Source organism: Saccopteryx leptura, chromosome 5 (assembly GCF_036850995.1).
Source record: "Saccopteryx leptura isolate mSacLep1 chromosome 5, mSacLep1_pri_phased_curated, whole genome shotgun sequence".
In the NCBI taxonomy this organism is placed as follows: domain Eukaryota; kingdom Metazoa; phylum Chordata; class Mammalia; order Chiroptera; family Emballonuridae; genus Saccopteryx; species Saccopteryx leptura.
The window spans coordinates 218,047,889-218,075,832 of record NC_089507.1 but is presented as its reverse complement, the minus strand read 5'-3'; the positions used below and the strand labels follow the sequence as shown (position 1 = coordinate 218,075,832).

General features: G+C 58.0%; 2 protein-coding genes and 1 non-coding gene across 6 annotated transcripts in view; all 3 read right to left on the bottom strand.

Annotated features, from left to right (window-relative positions):
- Window positions 1-3,015, bottom strand: MRPS26 (mitochondrial ribosomal protein S26). Its single transcript, XM_066384287.1, has 4 exons — window positions 2,269-3,015; window positions 1,392-1,538; window positions 1,175-1,298; window positions 1-503 (listed from the first exon to the last, which is right to left on the bottom strand). Exons 1-4 carry the CDS (start codon window positions 2,517-2,519, stop codon window positions 369-371), a joined length of 657 nt encoding a protein of 218 aa, XP_066240384.1. The 5' UTR covers window positions 2,520-3,015; the 3' UTR covers window positions 1-368.
- Window positions 3,016-6,276: 3,261 nt separating this feature from the next.
- Window positions 6,277-27,944, bottom strand: part of PTPRA (protein tyrosine phosphatase receptor type A) — an 82,382-nt gene continuing 60,714 nt past the window's right edge. For all 4 annotated transcript variants that reach the window (XM_066384286.1, XM_066384284.1, XM_066384283.1 and 1 more), the window contains 15 exons: window positions 23,158-23,248; window positions 21,576-21,652; window positions 20,221-20,257; window positions 16,110-16,207; window positions 14,533-14,652; window positions 13,298-13,464; window positions 12,705-12,840; window positions 11,699-11,848; window positions 10,502-10,595; window positions 10,135-10,211; window positions 9,618-9,752; window positions 8,213-8,338; window positions 7,976-8,127; window positions 7,277-7,412; window positions 6,277-6,575 (listed from right to left, as the gene is read on the bottom strand). In XM_066384286.1, coding sequence (XP_066240383.1) covers window positions 6,501-6,575; window positions 7,277-7,412; window positions 7,976-8,127; window positions 8,213-8,338; window positions 9,618-9,752; window positions 10,135-10,211; window positions 10,502-10,595; window positions 11,699-11,848; window positions 12,705-12,840; window positions 13,298-13,464; window positions 14,533-14,652; window positions 16,110-16,207; window positions 20,221-20,257; window positions 21,576-21,652; window positions 23,158-23,248 — 1,671 coding nt within the window. In that variant the 3' untranslated portion in view covers window positions 6,277-6,500. The remainder of the gene's footprint in view (window positions 6,576-7,276; window positions 7,413-7,975; window positions 8,128-8,212; window positions 8,339-9,617; window positions 9,753-10,134; window positions 10,212-10,501; window positions 10,596-11,698; window positions 11,849-12,704; window positions 12,841-13,297; window positions 13,465-14,532; window positions 14,653-16,109; window positions 16,208-20,220; window positions 20,258-21,575; window positions 21,653-23,157; window positions 23,249-27,944) is intronic.
- TRNAT-AGU (transfer RNA threonine (anticodon AGU)) lies at window positions 20,040-20,115 on the bottom strand. Its single transcript has one exon. It is a non-coding gene; the product is annotated as a tRNA-Thr (tRNA).

Genomic DNA, 27,944 nt, shown 5'->3' with positions numbered 1-27,944 from the left:
TAGGTCCCAATAATACTTTATTTACAAAGACAGGGAGCAGGCCAGATTTGGCCTGTGGACGATAATTTGCCAACCGGTAACTGCCCTTGATGACACTCCAGAGACGACCTGGGGACTAAGGTCCAGGAGGATGGAAACCTCTAGGGTCCAGTGCTGGGCTGAGAGCTGGACACAGGGCAGAAAGGGCACCAAGTGTGGAAGCTTCTGGCCCAGGGGTGGGTGCAGAGGCTGGAACAAGAGGGCCACAGCGAACAGGCTGTGCTTCCTCCTTCACAAGGAGCACCGGTTTTATTCCGGGTCAGACCCAGCCCTCAGACCCCCGTGCATACACACACAGTCCCCAGGCAGGCACTGCCCTTACTGAGTCCTCAGGAGCCCTTGTGCTGTGGCCTGACCACCAGCCCCTCCCTGGTGACGGCCCAGTTGTAATCCTTTGGGGAGTCCAATGCTGCTTCTATCCGAGCGTCCAGGTTCTCTCGGGTGATAAAGTTTTTTGCTTCCTCCTGTTGGGAGAGAGGAGGCCAGCTGCACGGGAGCCCCGGGCGTGCCAGCCCTCCCAGGGAAGCCTGCTGGCCTTCCGCCCACGGACCGCCCACGGACCGCCCACTGACCCTGGGTCCTCTCTGAGTGCCCTGCTGACCTTCCAGCAGCCTTGTCACATTCTTCTTTCTTAGTCACTCACTGGACACCTCCCCCAGAACCACAGCACACCAGGTGTGATGATCTGGTGTCTCGCTGGGTGGACTCAGTCCCACAATATTACCTCTTCAAGTCTCTCCAAGTCCTCCCCCTCCCTCTCCTTTACTTCAAGCCTCAGCTCTTCTTGCTGGATCACTCCTGCCAACATGCCCCGAGTACCTAACCCTTCGCAGACTTCACCATCCACAAGGCAAAATGCAAACCCTCTGGGCTGCGGGGTGTCCCGCCCCCCCCCCCCACTCAGCCGCTCCCCGAACACCTTACACCTGTCAGCTGTCGCCCCCAGGTCTCTGCGCCCGCCGGGCACGAGCCTCGCACGCCTCCCCCAGGTCCTCGCCTGCGCTCCCTGTCGGCAGGTGGCCGGCGCCCCACGCCGCTTCTCCCAGGACTCCCGTCGGCAGGTGGCCGGCGCCCCACGCCACTGCCCCCCCGGACCCTGAGGCCTCCAGCCCCGCCCCGCGGAGGCGCGGCGCACCTGCAGCTGCAGCACTTCTTGCTCCTTGAGCTGCACCCAGGCCTGCGTCTCCCGGGCCTGTCGGGCCTGCTCCTCGGCCTGCCGCTGCGCCTGCTCCCGCGCCTCCTGCTGCAGCCTCTTCACCCTGGGAGGAGCAAGAGGCCGAGCCTGAGCCGGCCGGGCTCCCCGCGGGCCAGCCCCGGCCCCCGGCCCCCGGCCCGCCGGCCCGCCGGCTCACCGCAGCTCGCACAGCCGCTGGTTCTCCGCCAGGTTCCAGGCCATCAGCTCGCGGTGCTCGGCGGCGTCCTCCTGCGCCTTGCGCTCGGCCAGGACCCCGGCCCGGGCCTCGTGCTTCTTCCTCCGCACCTCGGACACGAACTGCAGCCTGCGCAGAGACGCGCCGGGGTCGGCCTCCTGTGCGCCCGCCCGCCGGGCGCCCCCTCCCCAGCGCCCGGCGCCCCCTCCCGCCCGGCGCCCCCTCCCCAGCGCCCGGCGCCCCCTCCCGCCCGGCGCCCCCTCCCCAGCGCCCGGCGCCCCCTCCCGCCCGGCGCCCCCTCCCCAGCGCCCGGCGCCCCCTCCCCAGCGCCCGGCGCCCCCTCCCCAGCGCCCGGCGCCCCCTCCCCAACACCCGGCGCCCCCCTCCCCACCCCCTCCCCAGCGCCCGGCGCCCCCTCCCCAACACCCGGCGCCCCCTCCTCACCCCCTCCCCAGCGCCCGGCGCCCCCTCCCCACCCCCTCCCCAGCGCCCGGCGCCCCCTCCCCAACACCCGGCGCCCCCTCCCCACCCCCTCCCCAGCGCCCGGCGCCCCCTCCCCAACACCCGGCGCCCCCTCCTCACCCCCTCCCCAGCGCCCGGCGCCCCCTCCCCAGCGCCCGGCGCCCCCTCCCCAGCGCCCCGGCGCCCCCTCCCCAGCGCCCCGGCCCGCCCCCTCCCCAGCGCCCCGGCGCCCCCTCCCCAGCGCCCCGGTCCGCCCCCTCCCCAGCGCCCGGCGCCCCCTCCCCAGCGCCCCGGCCCGCCCCCTCCCCAGCGCCCCGGCCCGCCCCCTCCCCAGCGCCCCCTCCCCAGCGGCCCGGCGCCCCCTCCCCAGCGCCCCGGCCCGCCCCGCAGCACACACCGGAGGGCGCGCACGGTCTCGCGGTACTGCCGGTAGCGCTCCGTCAGCACGAAGAACTCCGCGGGATCCACCGCGGGCGGAGTCACCACGCGCCCGACCTTGGACTTGGCCGGCGGGTCGTGGCGGGTCTTGCGGCCGCGCGCGGGCGGCAGCAGCAGCGGGACCGGGGGCCCGCGCGGGGGCCGCGCACCCAGCCGGCTTAGCGCGCGCAGCATGGCCGAGGCCCCCGCGCCCCGCGCGCCGCAGGGCATCGCGGGAGCCCGGAAGTGGCCGCGGGGCAGGCCGGGGCATGGAGTCCGCGCTCTGTCCTCCCTGCACCCCGGGTGCCCGGTCGTCTCTGTGTCGTCTGTCCCCTCTTCCACCCAGATAGCCCCCGTCCGCAGCCACCATGGCCCCTGGTGGCCAGTGCGGAGGGCCTCTCACCGCACTTACCAGCAGTGTCTGCAGCACGTGCCGCCCCCTGCGGAGGGTCCACCGGCTCGTGGTCCTCCACCCCAGGGCTCACTTTCCAGGGCACCGCTTTGGAGGCCAGGGGCAATCCTGCCTGGGCTGCCTGCGGCAGGGCCCAGAACCTTTCCTCAGAAGGGGCCCGAGGCTGCAGCCTGCCCTCACTACACCCCAACCTCAGGCTCCAGGTAGGTGCAGGAGCCCCACCCAGCGGCACCTTCCTCCGACTCTGGCCGCGGAGACCCATCGTCCACCTGGGGGTCTTGGGATGCGCTGGCCGTGCAGCCTCTCAGTGTTGGACAGCTCAGCTTCCTGTCGCCAGCCGTCAGCCTCCAGGGGGCAGAGGCCTGTTTGTAGGATGAATAGCCACTCTCTGTGTGAGCTGAACGGCAAATGCAAGGACCCGGGTCAGGCGTGGCGTCGTGGTGGCCAGTGCCTGGGAGAGCTGGGGCACCAAACCCTGTGGCAAAGGTGGAGGAGGGGATGGCATAACGGGCACCACAAGAATGTCATGGGCACCTGGAATTCAGCAGCCCAGGCAAGGGGCACACGGGTGAATTCCCAAATTGACTTATCAGGGAGCTGAAGTCCATGTGTTAACGTTTTGGGTAAAGCAGGCTTTGTTCGTAGACGCATTGGTTAACCAAGTAACTTTTAGGAAAACATCTGCTTTGTGGTTTAGTGCAAATGATTCTTTTGAGTTTAATAAACAAGATTGGTTCTGACTTGGGTTTACAGAATGTTTTATTCAAAGTCCCTTGTGTTTATTTTAAAAGAGGAATGGGGGATGGTGCCTTTGCTTTTCCTGTAATTTGTTGTTTTTTCCAAAAAAATCCAAACCAGAACAACTAAGCCTCCCAGGGTAAGCTCCAGGCCCTTTCTCTCTGGCAACAGACCTAGCTTTCCAGGAACGTGGCTGTCCCCTTCCGGACTATAAACTCTGGAATTCATCCTCCTACCCCTCCGTGCAGGACACAGAAAGCCATTTGTTCACCATGGAATCCCCACTGTCTGCCCTGAGGACAGGGCACACCCACCCCAGTCTGGGTGATGCTTGTAGCCTGTGGGGGAAGGGTTGGAGCTAGGCATGCAGGTGCAGGAACTGATGGTGGACTTTGGAGAGCCTGCCTGAACCCCCTGGGCGTTGGGAGCATGGGAGAGGTGGCTGTGGAACACCCCGTGTTCTCCTGGGGGGAGTCACTCAGCAGGAAGCAGGACATTCAGACCTGGAGCTCAGGAGCGGCTCAGGCTTGGGGAAGGGGCTGAGGATCCACAGCATAGGACCCCAGGAATGCCAGACCTCTGCGGAGGGAGACAGCGGAGCAGCAGCTCCGGACTCCCTGGGACTCAGCGCGCAGGCCACCTGGTGAGAACAGGTGAGAAAGGAGGTGGGGAAAAGGAAGATTGTAGACTTTTTAAAGAAGTCTATCAAAAAGGGCTAAGAACTGAGGCCTGAGGGGAGTGCCCCCCCTTTAATGAAAATCCCGATGACTTGGTGAGAGAAGTGATGAAGGAAACCACCACGAGGGAACTGACTTGTGGAGTGAGGTCTCTCAGCACACACACGCATCCCCACACCATCTCCCCGGAAACCCCTCTGCCTGGCTCAGGGGTGGACACCGCAGGCCGCAGTCCCCGCCCTTCCCAGTCATGTCGTCTGAGCCCGATGCTTTCCTTTTGGCCTAGACCCATTCCCGTTGGGCTTATGTCCCCTGGAACCATGTGCGTCCTGCTTGAAGACATGTTTACTAACCTGGTGATATTCTGTACTGGCCCAGCCACTGACCGCCTGAGCACGGCCCCAGCAGAAACCCACCGGGCCACGAAGGCGGGCAGCTGCTCAGGGCCAGCCCCGGTGACGGGAGGTGGGCAGCCCAGTGGGCGGAGGAGGCAGGCCGTATGGAAGGCTCTCCTGTGTGTCCTGCACAGCTTGCCGACCCAAGGCCTGCCCTCCTCCATCTGCCTGGACTTGATCACACAGAGGCTCCAAAAGGGAGCTTGTGGGTTACTCTCAATTCCCAGCATCCTTCGGGTCCAGCTCAAGTCTCACCTCCTCCAAGAAGCAGGGCAGCACTGATACCTGGAGTGCCTCCGTGGACCAGGCTTGGGCGCCACCTCTCGGGAGGCTGAGGGGGCCTAGGGCCTGCTCCTGCTCCCCAAGAGCGGCCCACAGGCCGCTGCACCGACAGCCATGGCAACCAGTTTACTCTCTTGTTCCCACAAGCAGCTGCTCACAGGATAAGAGGCAGTGGAGGGACCCGCCCTCCCAGCTGTGCCCCAAACACTGCGTTTCTCTGCACCCTGTCGCTGGTGCAGCCCGACCACTTAGTTCCAGCCAATGGGGCGTGTGAGAAGGAGGCGTGCACACTCCGCTCAGGCCCTGAGAAATGAAGCTGCTCCCTCTCCGCACTCGTCCTGCTTCTCCAGGGACAAGACGGTGACCTGGCTCCCACCCCGGGGGAGGAGTGCTCCCTACGGGACACTGGGCCCGAGATGGGGGGACGCTGGGTCTAGACTGGGCAGACTGCTACACGAGAAACACACGAATACAGTATCCACTTTGTGAGACACAAAAGTCAGACACTTCTAATATTCAGGCTCAGAATCAAGTTGGAATCGAAGACCCCCCCCCACCAGGATCTGAGGCACTGCCCCATCCCCTCTGGAAATGAGGACAGGTGGCCTGACCTGTGGTGGTGCAGTGGATAAAGCATCGACCTGGAAATGCTGAGGTTGCCGGTTCAAAACCCTGGGCTTGCCTGGTCAAGGCACATATGGGAGTTGATGCTTCCAGCTCCTCCCCCCCTTCTCTCTCTCTGTCTCTCTCTCTTTCCCTCTGTCTCTCCCTCTCCTCTCTAAAATGAATAAAAAATAAAAAAAGAAAGGACAGGAAAGAAAACCGAAGCTATTTAACACAATATGACTATAAAGAATCTGGACAGAGTGACACAACCCAGAAGGTTGTGTAGCAGAGCTCCGAGAGGTCACACCAGCCTTAGAGCTCAGCCCTCCGTCCTCCGTCCTCCGTCCTCCATGCCCCTGGCCCCTCCTGGGAGCCGGGCTAGCTGGGACCACTGCACCCAATGTGCTGGGAGGGAAGGAGGTCTGTGGGAACCAGCCACAAGCGAGAAGGCTGTGCTGACCGGAGGGAGGGAGGCCGTAGGACAGCAGCCTCTCTGCCCCAGCTGGGACAGGACAGTGACAGCAGGAGCAGCTGAGGGGAACCCCGGTTTGGTATGGCTGCCCCGCCCCAGAAAAAGGGAGACGTTTCTTTTCCTCTGGGAGGCAAAGCTTTTATTACCCGATGATCCCTAGTGTGGTACCAGAGATACCACGTGGGCCTGGGCACCGGAGGGGGCGGGGTTATTTACAGAGCGGGGAGGGGACAGGGGCCCCAAAGGGCACTGGGACAGCCGATTTCCTCAAGAGCTCTGAGAACTTTGTGCTTTTTTCCTTAGTTGATGCCGAGCTACCTGGAAAGGGTTTTGTTTCTTTTCTAGGAAAAGGTGTGTAAACCACAGAACCATAAGGTCACACTTCCAGGCAGAGGAGTTCACGACATCGATCCAAACATCACACTATTTAATTCCCCAATAAAACATTGGAAAAAGGACTATCAGTGCTAACACATTTACATATAAAATCTCCACCTAATAAGTAATAGAAGCCTATGTACCAATTTCTAAAACAGTTATAAGATATATACACAGTTTTGGGTATATTAACAAAACAGAATATTACAAAATATTAAAGGCAATTCTCCTGTCCACGGGTCTCATGGGCTCTCACTTGAAGTTGGCGTAATCTGAGAACGCGTCGATGTATTCCTGCACCACCTTGTAGCAGAACTCGTACTGTTCCTGGGGGGAGGGGGGGGGCGGTCAGCCAGAGCAGCACGAGCAGGTCCCACCACAGCTCTGGCAGCACACACTCCACCTCCCCACCCCCACCCCACCCCACCCCCGCCCAGTGCCGCTGGTCCTACAGGTGGAGGCCGGAGAGGACCAGGTCAGGGGCTGGCTCGGGAGAGCAGGTGGGCGGTGGCTCTGTGAGGCCACACCTCACTCTGGCGGTCAGGCTGGAGGTGCCCGTTAATTCCCAAACACCTTCCTTCAACTCGAGTGTCCCCTGCCCTCAGACAGCACTGTCCCACAGGGTCAGGAGCCCTTTCGGGTGTCCGTCCCCATACTCGGTGGTTGCCCGTCAGACTGTCGGGGCCAGACCACTTATCAGGAAGCCCCAGCAGAAGAGGGGAGGCTGCTGAGTCCTCCCCTCCCCGGGTGCCCTGCACCGCCTTCCAGTGTCTGCCGAGGCCACAGGCCCATCCGACCAGAGGGCTCCTTGCGCAGCCAGGCAGGGGCACCGGGAAGAGCTCTGCGCTCTGCGCCCCCCACAGTCACCACCCCCCAAGGCTTGTTCTCTCTGGGCCCCTGGGGAAGGGAAGGCTGGCTCTGCAGTTACACAGGCTTCTGATGACCAGATGGGCCCTCGGAGGAGCCTGCCGCGGAGGTGACCCTGACGACGAAGGGCTGTGGGTGGCGCAGGGGCACCGGCCGCGTACCAGTGTCTGGACCATGTGTGGCCTCTGCAGCCGCAGGCTCTTGACGGTCTGGAAGACGTCCAGGATGCCCTCCGCTTTCACCCGCTCCAGGACTGTGCTCAGGGCACAGAAGGTCCCCGTCCGTCCTGCCCCTGCACTGTAGCAGAGGAGACCCACTTCACACGCCAGCCCTGTGCCCAGGGGAGCCACAGTGGCAATGAGCAGGTCAAGGCCGAGGTGGGTGCTGGGGGTGGGTGGGGGTGGGAAGAGGCCACTTGCTCCTCACCACCTCGGTCCCTTGCTCACACAGCTCTGGGGAGGCCGACACCCCCTGCTGCACAGCCCACTTAGTCTGGTGAGAGGCTAGACCATGGGATCGTGGTGGAGAGCCTCGAACCCCTAACCCCAATCCTCAAACCTTTGCTGTCCCCCCAACCACACAGCTGGGTGGACCCGGCCTGCTGCTCACTCACCGGGTTCTTTCTGGTGCCACCCCCCATGAGCCCCGCCCATTCCACACCGTGTGTGCTGATCTTTCCCGGGCCTCTCATTTCCCTCCTAGATCCCAGGAATCTAGACTGTGACCACGACACTGGCCACCCTGCTTGCTTAGCATTACGTGCTGATCACTCAGCAGACCCGCCCGCCCTGCCGAGTGGACTCGTGGGCGGGCCTGGCGGAGGGTGGCGCCGGGAAGGAGGGCCCAGCGGGCTCGGGCACCTGCAGTGCACGGTGATGGGGTGGTTCCCCGACTGCTGCTGCTGCTTCTGCACGGCCGCGATGATGCTGATCATGCCCTTGCCATCGCTAGGGATGCCCACCTCCGGCCAGCCGTGGAAGTGGAACTGCCGGATCTGCCTGCTCTTGTTCTCCTGCGGGGGAGGGGGGGGGCCGTCAGGCGGGCGGCGGCAGCAGCGCCACGGCCCCCCTTGGGGCACGCCTCCCCCGGCCCCTCACCCTGGTGTTGGTGACCAGGAGGTCTCTGACGGTGTAGCTCTCACACTCCTCCTCCTTCTTCAGCTCCACGGTGATGTCTCCGTAGGACACCAGCCCGTCCGAGGGCCAGTACTGAGCACATTTCTCCTGGAAGGAAGGTGGGCGTGCATGAGGGCTCAGAGCACCATGCGTGGAAGAGACGGGCCTGGCCCACCGTCTGCCGGCCCCTTCTGCGCACACCTGCCTCTCAGCCGACACACCTCCCCCCACGGTGCAGGTAACTCAGAGGGCCCTGACGCTGCTTCATGTCACTCCAATCTACCTCTGACCCTCACCAGATGTCGCTATTTAACAACTTACTGCCACTACCAGAGAGTCACGTAACCACTGGTGTCACTTCTGGAGCTGCGACACGGGCAGGGCATGGGGACTGCAGACAGCGCCTCCCACCTGCGTCCGACACTCGGGGGCGGGGGTGACTATCCTCGTTCCAATCCCCGGTGTTCAAGGGGCAGCTGTGCAACGGCCCCGCCCAGCAGCTGACACTCAGTGTTCAGGCAGGGGTGACAGAGAAGAAAGGGGCAGGCTGGAAGGAGGCCCCAGGGCCGCAGACTTGGGGAACTGTCAAGAGTCCCCTCTTAAAACTGGACAGGGCGCTGATCAACAGTGAAAGCAAGTGGGGGGCCTGCTCTGGCTGACGACCAGGACAGCTCCTCCCGGTGGCTACCTAGGCCAGCAGCAGCAGGCCGGGCGGAGCTGAGGCGTTCCCGGTGCCACGCCTGCCCCAGGAGAGCCCCACACGCTCCCGGGGCTGGGGCCTGAGGGGTGCTCCAGTGCGGAGAACCCACGTTAGGACGACAGGTGCTGGACTGAAGGGCCTCAGCCGGGTAAGGGCGAGTTTATCTGACTGCGCCCTCCAATGGGCAGAACAGCACAGACCGGACGCAGGTGGGGATAAAGCCCGCACTCTACTCTGCGAGGAAAAGGGGACAGCGGAGGGAGGTGACCCCAGCGGTGCCTCCCGTGGCTCTGAGGTAGAGACAGCAAGGGGGGGCACGGCCCCTGGGGGACAAGGCGCTGGCTTTGGAATACTCAAAAGGTACAACCTTAGAGTCCTGGGAACAACTCTGCTCTCGGCTGAAGGGTGGTGGGGAGACCGTGAGGCCGGAGGGCACACAGCACTCGGAGGGGGAGAGGGAGGGGGAGAACTGTCCAGGAGCCACGTGGAAGCTCAGACCACACCGCTCTCCAGTCCAGAGCGGAGCTACTGGTGGCTCAGACTCCCACGGGCTGAGCCATGGGGCCTGGAGAGGCCCCTTGGGCAGTTTAAGTCAGAAGAGAAAGCGCAAGCAGACGCCTTCGCCACCCCACCCTCCCCACACGGTCCTGGGTCCTGTCTGCTGCAGCCCAGGGCCTCGGAGCTCACCTGGCCTCGCTCCTCCAATTCTGTGAGCATGACGATGGAGCAGGACTTCCACTCCCAGATCATCCGCCAGAAGTCCTCGATCGTGTGGAGGAGGGGGCCCTGGCTGGCGATGTATGAGTCCTTCTGCCGGTAGCCCTGCAGGCCGGGGCGGGGGCGGGAGGGAGCGAGGGGTTTCACTGGGAGGGGCTGCTGGAGAAGAGGCCACTACAACCCACCCCAGGCGAGCTCCCTCTCCACTGAGGACCCACTCTGTCAGGTAAGCTGGTCTCCCTGAGGGGGAGGGAGGGGACCTCGGCTGGGGTGAGAACAGACGGCTTCAGCCCTGGGCTGTGGTCTGTGCAGTGGACCTTCCCCCAGTCACTACCCAGCAGGGTGCCCCTGCTTCCCCGCCCTCTGCTCTCTGGGACCTGGCAGATTTGGGGCAGGGGTCAGCTCTGAGTTGACGGCTGGTGCAAAGACAACCCCGAGGCCACACGGCGAGGCCCGGATGGACCTGGGGAGCATGGACAGCACTCACGTCGATGAAGGAGGCATTCACGTAGTCTGTGTTCTCTTCACCTCTCTTGACTGGAATGATCACTCTGTTGAACTCATCTGCACGGAGGACAGCGGCTTGTGGGTCCCCAGCCTCACTGTCCTCTCCCCCTTCCTTCTGTCTCCTTGTCCCCGCTGGGCACCAGCGTGCCTGCTCCCAGCCCAGAGGGAGGGTCCCTTCGGCCTTCACGCCCTATTACTCCCAGAAGCCACTACAGAGCAGAGAGCAAAGAGGGGCAGTGCCGTAACTCTCGTCCAGGCTGACCGTTACTAGTACCGCAGGGGGGAACTGGAGGAGGGGCTGGGGACGGAGGTGGACACCGGGGCAGGGGTGGGGAGAGGGCTCTCACATGGAATGATCTGTAAAACCCGGTTCTTCTTCATGTTGGCTGGGAGGTTCCCCGTCCGCATCTTGTCATTCTGGATTTTGATTGACGTTAATTTCTGCGTTGGGAAAGGGAGGGAAAACACTGCTGATCCCAGTCACCAAACTTGACAAGACGACACGTCCCCAGGCCACTCTGGTGCACACGACCCCCCACCAGAACCTGACCTTCCTCGCCATGTGTCCCTGTTGGAACACTTGCTTCTGTCTTTAAGCTCAGTGAGAAGCCAGGAGTGTTTGAGAAACTGCCTTCGAGGCTCCTGTGGCCCTTCCGGGACCCGCCTGGCTGGACCCTCATGACCCTGGAGCAGGGTCCTAGCCTCACGGGGGTGGTGGTGGTGGTGGTGGTGGGTGCTCTCCCTCCCCCTCCCCCTGCTGTTCCACCCCACACACGGTCTTAGACTCTGTAGAAAACCTTATTCAATGTAGACCACCCTCCCTTCCCATTCTGCAGCCCCTTCCTGACCCCTGCTACTCAGAGCGGGGCTCACAAGCCGGCAGCCTCAGCCCCATCGGGTCCGGAAGGCCGACTCTCGGGCCCTAGCTCGGACCTGCTGGGTCAGAACCTGCACCTTCACAGGGTCCCGAGGTCACTCAGGCCTCACTGCAGTCTGAGCACTGCTGTAGGAATGTGGTCTGCCCCACCGCCCTGGGCTCTCGTGCCTCTGAGCCCTCGGACTGAGGAGTGGGGACACTCCCGAGCGGTGCTGAGAACATGGCCGAACAGCGTCCGGCAGGGGTCAGAGGCCTCAGCGGTTGCCAGCCACCCACCCTCTGTCCAGTGTCTGCAGCGGCTTTGTGGAGACACAGCCACACCCAGCTGTTTACACGGTGTCCACTGCTGCGTTAGGGCCACAACAGCAATGTCAAGTAGGTGTAACAGAGGCCGACACTTGTTCTTTATACATGATAGTCACAGGGGTGCAGGGGAGGGGACTCAAGAAAAACACCACTGCCTGTTTTCCACCCAAACACAGCCCAGTGACTGACGTGCCGATGGCTTAAGATTGACCGGGTACGAGCAAAGGGCCGAGACCCCCCCTCCTGAACCACCCACAGGCCTCACAAGGGTTTCACCGCTGACGGTTGATCCTGAAGAAGCTGAGGACCCTGCTTCCCAGAGCACACAGACCTGCAGTCTGGGGGGCCGGCCCCAGCTCACCTTGAACTCCTCCTCCAGCCCGTTGCTGCTGGTCCCTGGGACTCTGTTGTAGATTTTCTGAAGATGTGTCTCCAGGGACGTTACCTCCAGCTCTGTGTCCCCGTAAAGGTAGTGCTCCAGGAGGGCCTGGTATATGAAGACGTACTGCATCTGAAACCAGAGTGTGGTCCCTGTCACACCACACTGTCTTTGGGGTGCCAGACCGCCCCCATCCATGTCCCTCCAGGCCACTTCTCCTGTGATCCCAGCAGGAACTAAATGATGTGCTCTCATTATCCCAATTCCTGAGTTCCCCTGGAGGAGCCTAACTTGGGAGGGTGGGTCCTACTCCGCACCCTCTGGAGTGGAAACCTGGAGAGAGGACCAAACCAACCCCCTGCTCATTCTGAGAGCACGGATTTGATCCTCTGAGGGAGCTGTCAAAATCTGGTGACATACACAACCCGTGCCCTGTGACCTCTGTGCCCTGCCCGCGGAGATGGCCTCACGCTGCTCCTACGCATGGCCGAGCTGCACCACAAGGGCGCAGGCACTGCTCTCCTGGCGGCTGGCACGCGCACTTCCCTCGCGACCTGTGCCTTAGCCTCAGAGCCCAGTGCAAACGACAGCTGTATCCCGGGTCCCCGAGGGACACCCCTCTGTGCTCAGTTTACCAGGGCTCTCCATCGCACGGCATGATGACCACTTACGACAACCCGGGAGCCTGAGTAACACATGAGGCGGCAGGGGTGCTGGTCCTGGAGTGCCCCGTCCCGCTCCCCCGCAAACCCCTCGGGGGTGCTGGTCCCGGAGCGCCCCGTCCCGCTCCCCCGCAAACCCCTCGGGGGTGCTGGTCCCGGAGCGCCCCCCCTGCTCCCCCGCAAACCCCTCGGGGGTGCTGGTCCCGGAGCGCCCCCCCCTCCCACAAACCCCTTGGGGTGCTGGTCCCGGAGCGCACCCCCGCAAGCCCCTCGAGGGTGCTGGTCCCGGAGTGCCCCCCAACCCCGCTTCCCTGCAAATCACTCACATCCGTTTGCACCATCTGGCAGCGCTGGGCCCGGATCCGACTCACAAAGCCGTACACGTCCACCTTGCGCTCCGTGTGCATCATGTCCAGCATGGCATCAATGACGACAAAGGTACCTGTCCTCCCGACACCTGCACTGTAGCCAGAGAGCAGGGTGTTACCAGGATGGCCAGCATGCCTCATGGGAACACAGGCCAGGGCTCTGGCTGCAGGCTCCCAGTTCTAATTCTCAGCGGGGCAGACGCAGGGTCCTCAGGGAACCGGAGACCCGCCGTGCCCTGGCCCCTTGCCTCCAGCCATCAGGACTGGAGGCCACGACGCTGAGAAGGGCCCGAGAGTTCCCAGGGCACAGGCAGCCGCACCTGCTGCCTCTGCTGCACAGCAGGGTCTCCCGCCCGTCCGGAGGACTGCCTTCCCTCCTCCCTAAGGAACCGCCACCTGCACCGGAAGCCGCGCGGTCTCGGCTGCTGGCCCGGGACTGACCGCTCGTCTGCTCCACGCCGGCCTCCTCAGCCAGGCCCGTGCTTTCCCCTGCGCTAGCCACGGGGACAGTCGGAGTGTGAGTGGGAAGCCAAGGGTCAAGCCACACTGACCTGCAGTGGACCACGATGGCCCCTGCATACTGAGGGTTACAGGCCTTCACCTTCTTGAGGAACTTGAGCATGCCAATCGGGGTGAAAGGCACCCCAAAATCTGGCCAGCTGGTGAAGTGGAACTGGGTGATGAGGCGCTGTGGCTTCCTGTTGGTCACGTCGCCCACCTGCAGGGGAGGAGATCCTGCGTTAGCCCGACCCCCCAGGTGGGTGGACAGCCCGAGGGTGGGAGCATGAGGCTTGGGGTCAGGGCCGACTGTGACTGTCAGAGACAGTGGGAAGTGGGAGTGTACCCAAGTAAGGAGAACCCCAGTGGGCCGGCTACTGACTGTTCCTCTCAGCCTACAGATGCCGAGTCTGAAACTCAGAACTAAGTTAAGTGACCTGGTCAAGGTCCCAGAGTTCCTAAAGGGCAAGGTCAGAACTAAAATGCCAGTCTCCTGGCTCTGTGACCCCCTTTCCACAGCACCAGCCCCCCTCAGCCGACTGAGACCTCCGCTCCAGCCACAGGGTCGCTCGCAGGGCCAGGGCCTAGCACACCCTGGTCGTCAGGAGCCTCTGGAGGAGTGGGTCCAGCACCCCGATGACTCCACCGACTCCTGATGCACGTGGCTCACACCCAAGGCACAGAACTCCCGTTCAGTAAGTGTTTCTCCCCGTCATGAAAATGCTCCTCCTTCAGCTTTTTTTTTTTTCTTTTTCCCAAAGTGAGAAGCAGGGAGGCAGGGAGACAGACTCCCGCATGCACCCGACCAGGATCCACCCGGCATGCCCACCAGGGGGCGATGCTCTGTCCATCTGGGCCGTTGCTCCATTGCAACTGGAGCCACTCTAGCGCCTGAGGCTGAGGCCATGGAGCCATCCTCAGCGCCCGGGCCAACTTTGCTCCAATGGAGCCTTGGCTGCGGGGGGGGGGGGGGGGGGGAGAAAGAGGAAGGAGAGGGGGAGGGGTGGAGAAGCATATGGGCCCTTCTCCTGTGTGCCCTAGCCGGGAATTGAACCCAGGACTTCCACACGCTGGGCTGATGCTCAACCGCTGAGCCAACTGGCCAGGGTCGCTCCTTCCTCAGCTTTGACAAAGAAGTTCCCTGGGAGCCCAGGCCTCTGGTTTCAGAGTCCAGACACAACACACAGTCAGCTTTCCTGACTACCCTGTAAGGGGGACACAAGCTACTCCGCCCTCTTACTGGTCAGCAGGTCTAAGCGAGAGCCGAGGAGGGAGGCAGAGGCGGTACCTGCTGGATGCAGAACTTCCGCACGGTGTAGTCCACCAGGACGGTCACGTCCTCGACCGACACACGGATGTTTCCATAGGTCCAGCAGCCTTGGTCAGGCCAGTACTGGGCGCACTTACACTGGAAAGGAACAGACACACGTCCCTGAGCGCAGACCTCCCGCCCCTGGCAGATGCAGGGGCTGGAAGGAGAGGACCACAGGCCCAGCCTGAGGTACCAGGAGACCCCGCCTGTTCTGACCTCGCCGACTGCAGACTCACTCGTGTTACTGCTCCTTCTCAAGTTCCTCAGCGTCCACCCTGCTCAGCACCGTCTCTAACTGATGCACAGCCCCTGCCCCATACTCCTTGCTCTTTCCCACCCAGTCCCTCAACTCAGGGCAAACTGGTCATACTCTCCAGGCAAGCCTGCCTGAGTCCCGGGAACCAGCCACCTGCTGTGAGGAGGCTTCCAGGTGACGCAGACTGTAAACCCCCTGCCACAGGGGCCAAGGTCTTCTCCAGTGCCTGGTCCTTGGACAGCTTCCAAGAGCCAGAGGTCTGGTTGTAAGAAACAACCCAAAAGCCCAGCCCTAGTGCTAGCCCTCCGAAGCCCTGAGCTGCTGATCAATACACCAACACCCCAGCGTGGGGACCAAGATGACTCAAGGGCCACCCTGGAGAAAAAGTCATGACCAGGGAGGGATTCCTCTCTGGGAATGGTCCAAGACCAGGACTGGTGTTGGCTGTGGCCCAGGGAAGGAGCTGGCCATGCACGGATTTGGCATCCACAGAACTGAAGGTCCAGCCTGACCAGCGGTGGTGCAGCGTGGACTGAGTGTTGACCTGGGATGCTGAGGTTACAGGTTCGAAACCCCGAGGCCGCCAGCTTGAGCGTGGGTTCATCCTGCTTGAATGCAAGGTCACCGGCTTGAGTGTGGGATCATAGACATGACCCCATGGTCACTGGCTTGAGCCCAAGGTCACTGGCTCGGCTGGAGCCCCCCAGTCAAGGCACAAATAAGAAAGCAGTCAATGAACAACTAAGGTGCTGCAAGTATGAGTTGATGCTTCTCATCTCTCTCCCTTCCTGTCTCTCTCGTGCTGCCCCCCTAGCTTAAAAAAACAATCAAACAAAAAAACCCCAAAAAGGACCAGTCAGAAGGCCGCCTGCAGGACTGCAGGATCAGGCCAGGGCTCAGATGCTCCTGTACTTGGCAGGGTCTCAGTCCATGGAGCTCCTCGGCTGACTCAGGAGGGACAGGACTCGGGGGGGTGGGGGGCTAGAGAAGCCAGGGAAGCACAGCCCCCCCGGGATGCTTCCTTGGCCAACAGCCGTCTTTCTTCCAGGCTGTCTGGAACCGGGGTGAACTGTCTGACTCACAGGCACAGGGAACATGCCACAGGCAGCCTGGGTGTCCTCAGGGGTCTGTGACACCCAGGAAAGTCTGGTGGGCATGTCAGCCTGGGCTGTGTGCATGAATGACTGGCAGGAGCCGTAGGGGTGGGCAGCCCAGGCTCCACCGCCGTCTCCTCAGAGGCCTCTGCTGGCCACGCCTGCATCCGGCCCTCCTGCCTAACTCCTCCTTTTCCACTCACCTCCTTCCTCTCCTTCAGGTTGGTCACCATGACGATGGTGGCTGTGTTTTGTTCCCAGATCATCCTCCAGAAATCATTCACCGTTTCTTCTTTTGGTCCTAAAACCACCGATAGGAAAATGAGAACACACGGTGAGAGGAAGAGCTGCTGGGAAACCGGAACGCTCACTCCTGACGCTGGCAGCCTGTGCCCACACACCCCGCTGAGTATCCAACACACCGATGCTGCCGCCCACCTGCTAGCTGAACACTCCCCTGTACCCACCAAGCACGTGCCAGGCACTGCACAGGAAGCGACGTGGGGGTGGGAAGCTGTCAAAATACAGAGAGGACACGAACTATGCCTCCCGAGGATACTCTAGCTGAGCCTGGAAGAGGCGCTCGCTGGACACCACACTGCGGGCCGGACAGTGAGCTCAGGCCTTCACATCTCCCCTACTCCTCCCCCACCCCACCCCCCATGCCCTGAAGTGGGTGTCGTTAGCTGGGGCGGTTAGGGGACTTGCTCAGGCAGGAATTTAAAATTTACCTCCCCCACAAGAAACCCTGCCAAGTCTCTCCCAGAAAGCCACTAGAAGATTTCTGAACAGAAGTGAGAGAGCCGAGAGGAGAGAAATGGTACGTGCACAGAGAAGGGAGGCCCAGGGACTCCCGGGGGCTGGGGACGGGGAGGCTCAGGATAACTGAGCCAGACGCTAGGGGGCAGCAATCCAGAATGGAACTTAAGAAAGAAGGTTCTAGGAGGATCCCAAGATAAAAAAAAAAAATCAAGCCTCATGCATGTAAAGTGACTGAGAGAAAATATACTTCTAGCGAAGAATTTTTTGGGAAAAAAATCAATGCCAGGTATATAAAAAAGTGAGTAGGAAAAATGGGTAATCATTAACTATCAGGAAAAGAGGAAAACCAAAGACGGTACCCCAAAAGTCATGCCACGTTACGTGCTACAGGTGTCGTGCTACTGGTCAGAAACAACACTGTAACCAGCAGACGCCACCTTGCCCGCACACCACACACCGCAGAGTAACATAGCTCTGCTGGGGGAATGGAGCACGGCCCGTGAGCGCAGGGCGCTGTGACTGCGGGAGAGGCAGCTGTGGGAGGGCCACACAGACTGTCATCTACTGAAGAAGAAGGCACTGTGAAAATGGCCATGCCAGACGAAACGGCACGGAAGAAAGGGGGACGGACATTGTTTTTATAGCCCTTGTAAGAGACCTTTCGATTTTCTTAAATTTTGTTTTCTCTTTGGTAAAACTTTTTAAAAAGCTTTAGAAACGAAAACAGTGCTAGACGTGACCAGGTGCTGGGAAGATGGACAGGAGGGAGCTGTCCCGCTGCCCGGCCAGGTCGGCCCACACTCCCCGGAAGAGGTCCCTGTGTGTCTATGTTAGGGTGGACCCGCGGGCGGGAGCTCAGGGGGTGCAGGGAGAGGAGGCACTGCAGGCAGGGGTGCGGGGCTCGCGGCAGGAAAGGCTCGCGGCGTCCGTCCGGACATAAGGCATCCAGTGAGGTCACCGTGAGACCCTGTGTGAAGCAGGAAGATGGCGCTGGAAAGACAGGGAAGGGACCAGAACATAAAGGGCGGGGCCGGGCTGAGAACGGCTTGTCCTACAGATAAGGGAAAGTCCCGGAGTCCTGACAGTCTTGCATCAGGAAAGGCCATTCCGGCGGAAGGAATGCAAGAGGCGAGGGAGGGCAGAGAGGGCTCAAAGCTGAAGGAAGAGACGGGTCTGGAGACAGGACAGGCAGGAGATCTGTAGGGCCCCCAATCCGGCTTGGTGGGCCAGGCAGACTGCGTCCCAGTCACTGAGGACCGAGAGCCCAGGAAGAGAGCTGCTGGGGGCTGTTTCTGGGCGGGCACTGAAGGAGCAGGCGGGCATCCAGGGGAAAGGGGGCGCAGGAGGAGCAGGCGGGCATCCAGGGGAAAGGGGGCGCAGGAGGAGCAGGCGGGCCTCCAGGGGAAAGGGGGCGCAGGAGGGCAGGCGGGCCTCCAGGGGAAAGGGGGCGCAGGAGGGCAGGCGGGCCTCCAGGGGAAAGGGGGCGCAGGAGGAGCAGGTGGGCCTCCAGGGGAAAGGGGGCGCAGGAGGAGCAGGCGGGCATCCAGGGGAAAGGGGGCGCAGGAGGAGCAGGCGGGCATCCAGGGGAAAGGGGGCGCAGGAGGGCAGGCGGGCATCCAGGGGAAAGGGGGCGCAGGAGGAGCAGGCGGGCATCCAGGGGAAAGGGGGCGCAGGAGGAGCAGGCGGGCATCCAGGGGAAAGGGGGCGCAGGAGGGCAGGCGGGCATCCAGGAGAAAGGGGGCGCAGGAGGAGCAGGCGGGCATCCAGGGGAAAGGGGGCGCAGGAGGAGCAGGCGGGCATCCAGGGGAAAGGGGGCGCAGGAGGGCAGGCGGGCATCCAGGGGAAAGGGGGCGCAGGAGGAGCAGGCGGGCATCCAGGGGAAAGGGGGCGCAGGAGGAGCAGGCGGGCCTCCAGGGGAAAGGGGGCGCAGGAGGAGCAGGCGGGCCTCCAGGGGAAAGGGGGCACAGGAGGAGCAGGCGGGCCTCCAGGGGAAAGGGGGCGCAGGAGGGCAGGCGGGCATCCAGGGGAAAGGGGGCGCAGGAGGAGCAGGCGGGCATCCAGGGGAAAGGGGGCGCAGGAGGGCAGGCGGGCATCCAGGGGAAAGGGGGCGCAGGAGGAGCAGGCGGGTATCCAGCGTAAAGGGGGCGCAGGAGGGCTGAGAGGCAGCAGCCCGAGTGGGGGCTCTCCACGAGAACACAGAGAGGAGGGTCAGAGAGCACACGGGGCCTCGCGTTCCTGGTGCTCCCACAGAATAAACACCTGGGACGGAGACTCAGGAGCAGGGAGAGGCCGGAGAGTGGAGAGGAGACGGGGCGTGGGAGAGAGACGGACCTCCAAGGACGGGTCAGCCACACGCCTGGGGAGAAGCTAGCTTCAAGGGCCAGCATGAAGAGTGAAAGCCAGGGAAAGAATATTCAGAAAAGTGAGAAAAATCAAGGTATGAGAATGCCAGGAAATAACGGGCATGTTTCAGGGAGTGTGAGTGCCGTGGAAAGGCTCAGGATGGACGGAGTCTGAAAAAAAGTCCGCCAGGAAGGCACAGGAGACCTAATTCAACAAATATTTGAGTGCCAACAAAGCCCATGGCAAATAATGAGGCTTCCCTCCACTTCCCTCGTTACGGGGAGGCCTGTTGGGCTGTCCCGTATAGACGCAGTAGAGATGTGAAGGAAAGGGGACATCAAGGTGAAGTCAGTTAGGGAAGGTCTCGGGTCCTGGTAACCTTGCCATCCCCCACTGGGGTCGGGAGCTGCTGGCCAGGCCACCAGCCTCCCTCTGTAGCCTCCTGTCAACCCGGTGAGGGGACCAGTTCTCTCTGGACACTGGTTATCAATTCAGATCTAGCAGCCTGGCTAGAAGCTCATATTCCCAAAGGGCCCTGAGACAGAGGGCCTGTCACACCTTGCACACGCATGCAAGCCTTCTCCAGTCTTTTTCTGCACATTTACAAAAGGACTGTTTTTAAAGGACCCTGAAACTAAGTCATCAAGATCAGGGTCTTCAGTTACAAACTTGGAAGGGGGGTTAATTTTTCCAATAGCAATCATTGCAGAAAGGCTACTACATTCTTTTTTTTTTTTTTTTGCATTTTTCTGAAGCTGGAAACAGGGAGAGACAGTCAGACAGACTCCCGCATGCGCGGGACCGGGATCCACCTGGCACGCCCACCAGGGGGCAATGCTCTGCCCCCTCCAGGGCGTTGGTCTGTTGCGACCAGAGCCACTCTAGCGCCTGAGGCAGAGGCCAAGGAGCCATCCCCAGTGCCCAGGCCATCTTTGCTCCAATGGAGCCTTGGCTGCGGGAGGGGAAGAGAGAGACAGAGAGGAAGGCGCGGCGGAGGGGTGGAGAAGCAAATGGGCGCTTCTCCTGTGTGCCCTGGCCGGGAATCGAACCCGGGTCTTCCGCACACTAGGCCGATGCTCTACCGCTGAGCCAACCGGCCAGGGCAAGGCTACTACATTCTGATCGATGTACTCGGCACAGAGAAGAAGTAACCTGAGCCCGCTCCGAGCTCACCGACAAGCCTGAGGGTAAGGAGCCACCACGACTTACCTTGTGCAGCAATGAACTTGTTCTTTTCCTGGTAGCCCTGCAGGGGAGGGGAGAGTGGGGGAGAAAAAGGAAGTGAAAACCAAAACTGGATTGGAAACGAAATTCTCCGGACTCCTAATCACTTAACAAAGCCTCCCTGGTGAAAAGGTCCAGGCAGTTAACAAGAATTTTCATTCTAGATATTTCCAAGGGATTCACTCTGGATAAAGGGTTCAAAGATGACAAAGATTACACGAACTCGGTAGTCTTCTTGAAGTAAAGTATTAACGAAGAATAGCCAAATGCCAAATCCTGGGCTAGACCTGTCACTGAGCCTTTCCCGGGGCTGACAACCTGGGTCTGAGTGGTGATGGGTGAGAAGCAAGGGTGGTGGGTCTGGGGATGAAGCTAGGCCCACACCAGGAGGGACGAAAGGTGATTTTCCTGGTGATGCTCCCCCCACCCCCCACAGAACCTTCTGGGGATTGACCTGTGGGTGGGCGGCGGCCCAGCTCCTAGCGCTCTGGGCCCCTGCACTGGCGGGAGAGGCAGCGAGGCGCCTGGGGGTAAGACAGAGCCTCTGGAACCCCCGCCTGGCGGCCGCTCCCTCTATCCATCCCCACTGGTTCAGCCACACGTCTTTCCACCCCACTGTTTAAGCGTGGGGTTGGATCACTTGGTTTAAGGGCTGTAGACCCCCCTCTGCCTTTCCCACAGCAGCGGACAGGCAGTGAGGAGGCCACTTCCCCGTCCCAGCTCTGGCCAGGGCTGGGCGGAAGCTCTGAGCCTCGAGATGGACATATTTAGAGGCGGCAACAGGAAGCCTGTTAAAATTTAAGTTCTAAGCTCTGATGTTTTTAATCGTGAGAAGATGGACACTGAGGAAGCCTTCACTCGGGATGCTGCATTCCGCTTCAGTATTAAACTCGAACTAAAACTGAGAAACTCTTAGAGTACGCTAAGCACATCACAGCCCCGCTCCACAAGAGGTCACTGTCACATTCTCACTGGAGCCCGTGGGCCATGAACAGCCGAAGGCACGGCTGAAGGACCCAGCCCCAAAGGGCTTCCTGCCCTGTCACCAGGAGTGAGCCCTGTGTTTCCCCCCCCCCCCAGCAGAGCTACTTGATGTGGTGGCACCACTTGTAGCCAATAATTGTTGACTTAGAATGATGACAGCGTAAACATAAGAACACATTTAAAACTATCTATTTGATTCCTTAGAAAAAAAATTTTTCAGTCACTTAAAAACAAAGGAGCATCCTCAGGGAAAACCTGAAAGGACCACCAGTCCTCCTCACGAGAGGCTGGGAAGGAGCCGGCAGAGGCGGCCAGCGCTCCTTCCAGGCGATGGGGAGGGAGGCCGAGTCCCTTACATTGATGAACGAGGCGTTGATGTAATCAGAATCCGGAACTCCTTCAACTGGGGTCAGGTGGACTCGAGAGTGATCGTCTGGGAAAGGAACCCGAGAATTAATATTAGTTAGTTAATGCTAAAATAGTTAAATCTAATTTTATTTCTCTCTGGTCGTGAGTCAACCAGGCCAGATGAGACATCTGTGCCCATGTGTACAGAGACACCCATGAAGGGAGATGTCACTGCCGCACTATTTGTAACCACAAAAATGTGGACACATCTCAACCATCATTAGGAGACAGTTAAATAAATTAGGGTATGTCCACAATACAGAATAGCAAGCAGTTGATAAAGAAGAGAGTACTTTTGTTTGACAGATGCACTGATAACATATAAGGTCTACCAGAAAGTTCTGTCCGTTTTTGGAATAAAACAAAATACAAATTTTTATTACCGTCAATAAACTTTATTAAATAATATAATTGCCATTATTATTAATGATTTCTTGCCAGCGTGAGGGTAATTTGTATATCTCATTTTGGAAAAATGTTTTATCTTTTGATGCGAAAAATTGAACCAATGCTTATTTGATATCTTCTTCATTTTTGAATTTTTTGCCCTTCAAAAAATTTTGTAAGGACAAAAACAAGTGATAGTCAGTATTATTCCTTCACCAAACACGTTCAATAAATTTCTACATGCTTCTGTAGCATTTCTTCCTTGTTGAAATTCATAAAAATTACAGTGGTGCAAATGAACTTTATCAGTAGCCATGGGTACACTATTGCTTCACACATAAAACTAACGTGAATCAACTTTGTTTTAGTTAACTTGCTATGTCAGTGTGCATACATTAAGTGATAAAAATAGAGAGAGCACACATGCGCCAAATAAACATGCTTATGTGTCGAAACTTGTGATAGAAACGGACAGAACTTTCCGGCAGACCTTATATATTGTTAAAAGAAAATGACTGAGTAATGTACACAGTATACCAATTACATTTAAATATATAATATATATACATATTCATACACAAGTAAGATCTAAGTATCTATAAATGCCTACTATAGTGATCTCTAATATACTGTACACTCAAAAATATACCAGAAGTTTTCTAGAGAATGAATCACGCACACATACTATAAGACATGTATCAGGCACCTCGCTGGATTATGCACGTCCCACTCTGGAGACCCCTGGCCTAGAAAAATGTCTGCTAGGCTGCAGAGCAGCTGGTCAGTAATGGCTCACTCTGGGAAGGGGCTACATACAGAGAATTCTGCATTGTCATTTCTTTGCAGTGAGCACCACAAAAAATTGTAACAACCCACTTCCTATCTGGTCCAAGTGAAACTGCTCCCCTTGACCTTTTAGAAACTAGGCCTGCCACAAAACACCTGGTTAAGCACCCCAACTGACTGTGTGAGCACCTGGGGTTGCCTTGGGAGCCATAAAGGCAATTTCATCTGGACAGAGGCCTAACCTCTCTCCTTACCAACCTCCTCTGATCAACTGCAAGGTTCTGTCCAGCCTCATCAGAACTGGCTGGCTAGCAATGCAGTTTCAAGCTACATCCCAAGAAACCCTACAAAACTCACAAGGCAAGATGTTCACATATCGGTTTTTTTCCTTGTTTTCCTCCTTGGAGGCTGCTTCACAGGTGGCCTGTATAGGACACGCGGGGAGAGCCTGAAAGGTCAGAGAAACCAGAGCAGTTAGTGACTGGCAGGGAAGAGCGCCCGACACACCAACAGCTACACCGCACCCGACCGGGCAGCAGGCTGCACCTTTCCCTAGGGGACGATGGCCCCAAGCGGACAACACTGGCCTCACTCAGCAAGGCACCTCTCCGCTCAGGTCTGCAGGCTTCTTCAAGTTCACCCCCAGAACCCCGGGGAGCAGGCTGGACCTTTCCCTAGGGGACGATGGCCCCAAGCGGACACTACTGGCCTCACTCAGCGAGGGCACCTCTCCGCTCAGGTCTGCCGGCTTCTTCAAGTTCACCCCCAGAGCCCCCGGGGAGCAGGGCGCCCTTCCCGTCCCCGGGCAGCGTGCTCTCGACACGACCGCTCTGTGCTCAGGGGCCTGTCGCAGTGCTGGGTCAGGAGGGAGCGCCCGCTACCAGGAGCGAGGGTGGAACTGAGGAGCTGGGCCGCTGATCCCCACGCCGACCACCAGACAAAGGCGAGCCACGTCTCAGAGTGACCCCCGCAGGGGCTCTGGGGGGGCTAGCTGCCACATGCTCCCTAGGGTCCTGGCACAGGGGCCTGGCGGCCCAGCCTCTCACACCGTGTGGCAAGGAAGCCAGGACAGCCATGTGGCTGGGGGGGCCAGCGTTCTCACGGGCTCGGCAGTGAGCAAGCAGAGGGGCTGGGCGAGGAGACAGGGACCGTGCGGCAGTTCTGAAGCAAATGCGTATTAAGCAGGTGTGCAGACAAGCACACATGGTTCAACGTGAGCTAGTCTGGACTGTCTGAACTTGAGCAAATCTCTCAAGTTTTCTAGGCCCAAGTTTCCCTGGCTGTGAGACTGGGATGTGACTATCTGCCCCATTGGGAATAAATAAGATGATTCATGTCGGACACAGAATAAGTGTTTAATAAACTAATTTTAAAAAGGGCTGGGGGCCTGACCAAGCAGTGGCACAGTGGACAGAGTGTCAAACTGGAATGTGGAGGACCCGGGTTTGAAACCCCAAGGTCACCAGCTTGAGAACGGGCTCATCTGGTTTGAGCAAGGCTCATCAGCTTGAGCCCAAGGTCGCTGGCTCAAGCCAGGGGTCACTTGGTCTGCTGTAGCCCCCCGGTCAAGGCACATATGAGAAAGCAATCAATGAACAACTAAAGTGCCGCAACGAAGAATTGATGCTTCTCATCTCTCTTCCTTCCTGTCTGTCTATACCTCTCTCTGACTCTCTCTCTGTCTCTGTCAAAAAAAAAAAAAAAAAAAAAAAAGTACCGGGAAGCTAAGCATTTTTACTTGAACTGTTTTTCTTCTTATATGTTCCATATAGTCAAGGCTAAAAGCAAAAAGAGAAACGGTTTAAACTTCCAACCTAGAAACCTTTCTAGTAAGTTACTTGAAAATATGTAGCTCCGCTTCTGAGAATCCAGCCTAAAAAAATAAAAATTATCCTGTTCAAATTATTTAGCTCATCATTGTTTAGAATGACTCAAAACTGAAAACCACCTAAGTATTCAGCAGCAGGGAAAGAGTTAAGTAAACTCGGTTCATGTGTTATTCTTCATTTATTCTTTTAACAAATATGTATTGTGTACCTACCCTACTCAATACCAGGCAGGCTAGCTACAGAGCAAACATGCTGAGCCGGTCACATACACAGTTCTTGCTCATAGACAACAACTCGTGGGAACAAGACTGACATTAAACAAATAAAACAAATAGCTATAAAATTATATGCCATGACAAATGCAATGAAAGAATAAAAGGTTATGGAGAAAGTGTGCCAAACTCAGATTAAGGAGGAGGTTTCTGTGAGGGAGGGTGAGTGCGGAGAACAGTATTCTAGGCACTGAATGGCATCCGCGGTGACTCAGAGGCAGAAGGCTTGGTTTGTGGGAAGAATGAAAAGGTCAGTGAAAAACACACGTGGCGAGTGTGGCTGCTGGGGCTGGTGACAGGAAGTGGGGGATGAGCTTGGTACGGTCCATTCACACATTTCCACACAGGTCCTTCAATGGGGAGCTTGGATTTTATTTTAAGTACATGAGGAAGCCAGTCATTTTAAACTGTAACCCAATACACACGTTGAAGAACCACCCTGGCGGCTACATGGAAAATGGCCTGGCAGGCAAAAACAGACAGGCGGAAGGGTGCCGGGGCGAGGAAGTAGATGCGGGCACGTCCATCTCGGGACAGAGCTGCCGGCCCCAGATGGAATGAAGGGAATGTAGACAGGGGGGCGAAAGAGACAGAATGAAGGACGGCTCTTAGGTTCCTAGTGTTGATAATAATAATTAAAAAAGATTGAATAAAGGAAATGCCAGCCTAAAAGGAAGCAATCCTGCCAGACGGAAGCAAGAGCTCTAAGAAAGGAGCAGATATGTTTTCTGGGAACAGGCAAGAAAGCAACAGGAGAAAATAAAAGGTCCCAAGATAAAGGGAGTCCGAGTCCCCAAGCCCATCTGCCTCCACTGACTCACGCTCTTCCTTTCAGAGGTGAAAGCCTGGAGGTCTGCATGTCACTGCACTGGGAGGCAGTTCCCTTCGCCCCTGTGTTGCCGATCCATAAGGGGAAACAAGGGCGTCCTGCACTGGACTGCCGAACGTGGGCCAGAGACCCTACTTAAGACTGGAATTCCCGTGCACCAGGCAGGCTGGACTTCCACAGGCTTCCACCCTGGGTCAGGGCAGGGTGAGATACAAGTACACGAAGCCCTCACAACGACCCCAGAGGCATGACTTTCCCTGTGCCTTCCTCATCGAAACTACTGTCGAACAAAGGGAGATGGCAAGACCTGAAAACCGTCCTCAGAGTCAGCAATAGTGACCACACGTCAGAGTCCCATCAGCTCCCCAAGTCACGGTGGAGAAAAACTAGGTCTCAGGCCACACAGAGGCTCCTGCAAGGAACGTGGTGACGGATCAGGAGACACTGTCTGACAAGAGACAGGAAAGGGCCTGCTCTGGAGAACGTGGAGCCAGGTGGGCAGGGAGAAAGGCAAGGAGAACCCCACTCCTGGCAGCCTCTCCTCTGAGAACCCAGCCCACAGGGCTGGGAGGCAGCGCTGAACTATTGATAGAAGGCTGCAGGTGCTAAACTCTCCCAGAACACTAGGTGGCATCCAAGACCATCTCACCGCCTGATGGGGAGTCCTTACTGGAAGCAAGGCTATATGTTGTGGTTTTTTTTTTAAACTAAGTTTTTTAAAAAGTGTTATTCAACTTTTCTATATAAACACAAAGTATCTCCTTCACACGATTTAACCTAGAACAACTGGTGGTCAACCTGGTCCCTACCGCCCACTAGTGGGTGTTCCAGCTTTCATGGTGGGCAGTAGCGAGGCAACCAAAGTATAAATAAAAAGATAGATTTAACTATAATAAGTTGTTTTATAAAGATTTATTCTGCCAAACAGCGAAAATCCAAGATAAAGTACTTGGTAAGTAATTATTATTATTATTCTATGCTTTAACTTGCTGTCACTCTACTTTATAAATTTTATAAAGTAAAGTGACTTCCCTACTTTATAAATCACCATGACTGTGGAGCCGGTGGGTGGTTAGAAAATGTTACTAGGCACAGAGATACAGCAGTGGGCGGCAGGTGTAGAAAGGTAGACTGCCCCTGCTCTAGAAGTTGCCTTTGGGCCCTTCCCTCGTCACACACTCTCCTCCTCTCACTTGGAATTCTGTTTGTCATCACCTTGCTTTAATTAATCTGTATCCCATATATTACATCCTTACACAATACTGTTTTATTGTTCCATCTATTTTTTGATAAAAACTGAATCATAATCGAGTGGTAACTTGGTTTCCCCCCAATATTATGTTCTGGATATTTGCCTGGGAGTTCCCTGTGGTTGACCTGTGGCGTTCCAATTTGAGCTCACACCAACACTTACTCATCTGTGCTGCTACGGACGAGTACTTGGGTTGTTTACAGTGTGCACGCCTCCCTGGAGCACTCACTGGCAGGTGTTCCCTCACGCACAGGTGCAAGTTTCGGGTATAACTCCATCAGATCAGGCCAACCTGTTCCCCAAAGGTGTCGTGCCAATCCACACCCCCACCACATCAGCAGGGAAGCGTGTTCCCCAATGTTCTGCATCCTCGGCAGCCTTGGCCAACAACACCAGACTTTAAGTGCATCAAATGTCAGTTTAATTTACATTTCTGATTTACTAATGCGGTTGACCATCTTCCATAGTCTACTGGCCAACAGGGTTTTCTCTTCTGTGGATTACCTAACAAGTGTTTTCCCCATTTTTCTACTGGATGGCTTGCTTGTTTTCTTGTTAGTTTGCAGGAGCTGTTTATATATTCTGGATACTCATTGTTCAACAGTTATAACTGTTACAAATACTGTTTGCCAGGTTTATGGCTTGCCCTCTCATTGTTTTTATAATATCTATTTATAGACAGAAGTTTTACACGTAAGTGTCATCCAGTTGATTAATCGTTCCCTTTACCAACATTCTAAGTCAGGGGTCCCCAAACTGCGGCCCCCTGAGGCCATTTATCCAGCCCCCGCTGCACTTCCGGAAGGGACACCTCTTTCATTGGCGGTCAGTGAGAGGAGCATAGTTCCCATTGAAATACTGGTCAGTTTGTTTATTTAAATTTACTTGTTCTTTATTTTAAGTATTGTATTTGTTCCTGTTTTGTTTTTTTACTTTAAAATAAGATACGTGCAGTGTGCATA

Bases quoted from the DNA above. Each gene is read 5' to 3' on its own strand.
- MRPS26 (XM_066384287.1), bottom strand. From the start codon at position 2,519: ATGCCCTGCGGCGCGCGGGGCGCGGGGGCCTCGGCCATGCTGCGCGCG. The intron at 1,299-1,391 runs GTGAGCCGGCGG...TGCTCCTCCCAG, and splicing joins CAGCGGCTGTGCGAGCTGCG to GGTGAAGAGGCTGCAGCAGG. The intron at 504-1,174 runs GTGCGCCGCGCC...CTCTCCCAACAG, and splicing joins AAGAAGTGCTGCAGCTGCAG to GAGGAAGCAAAAAACTTTAT.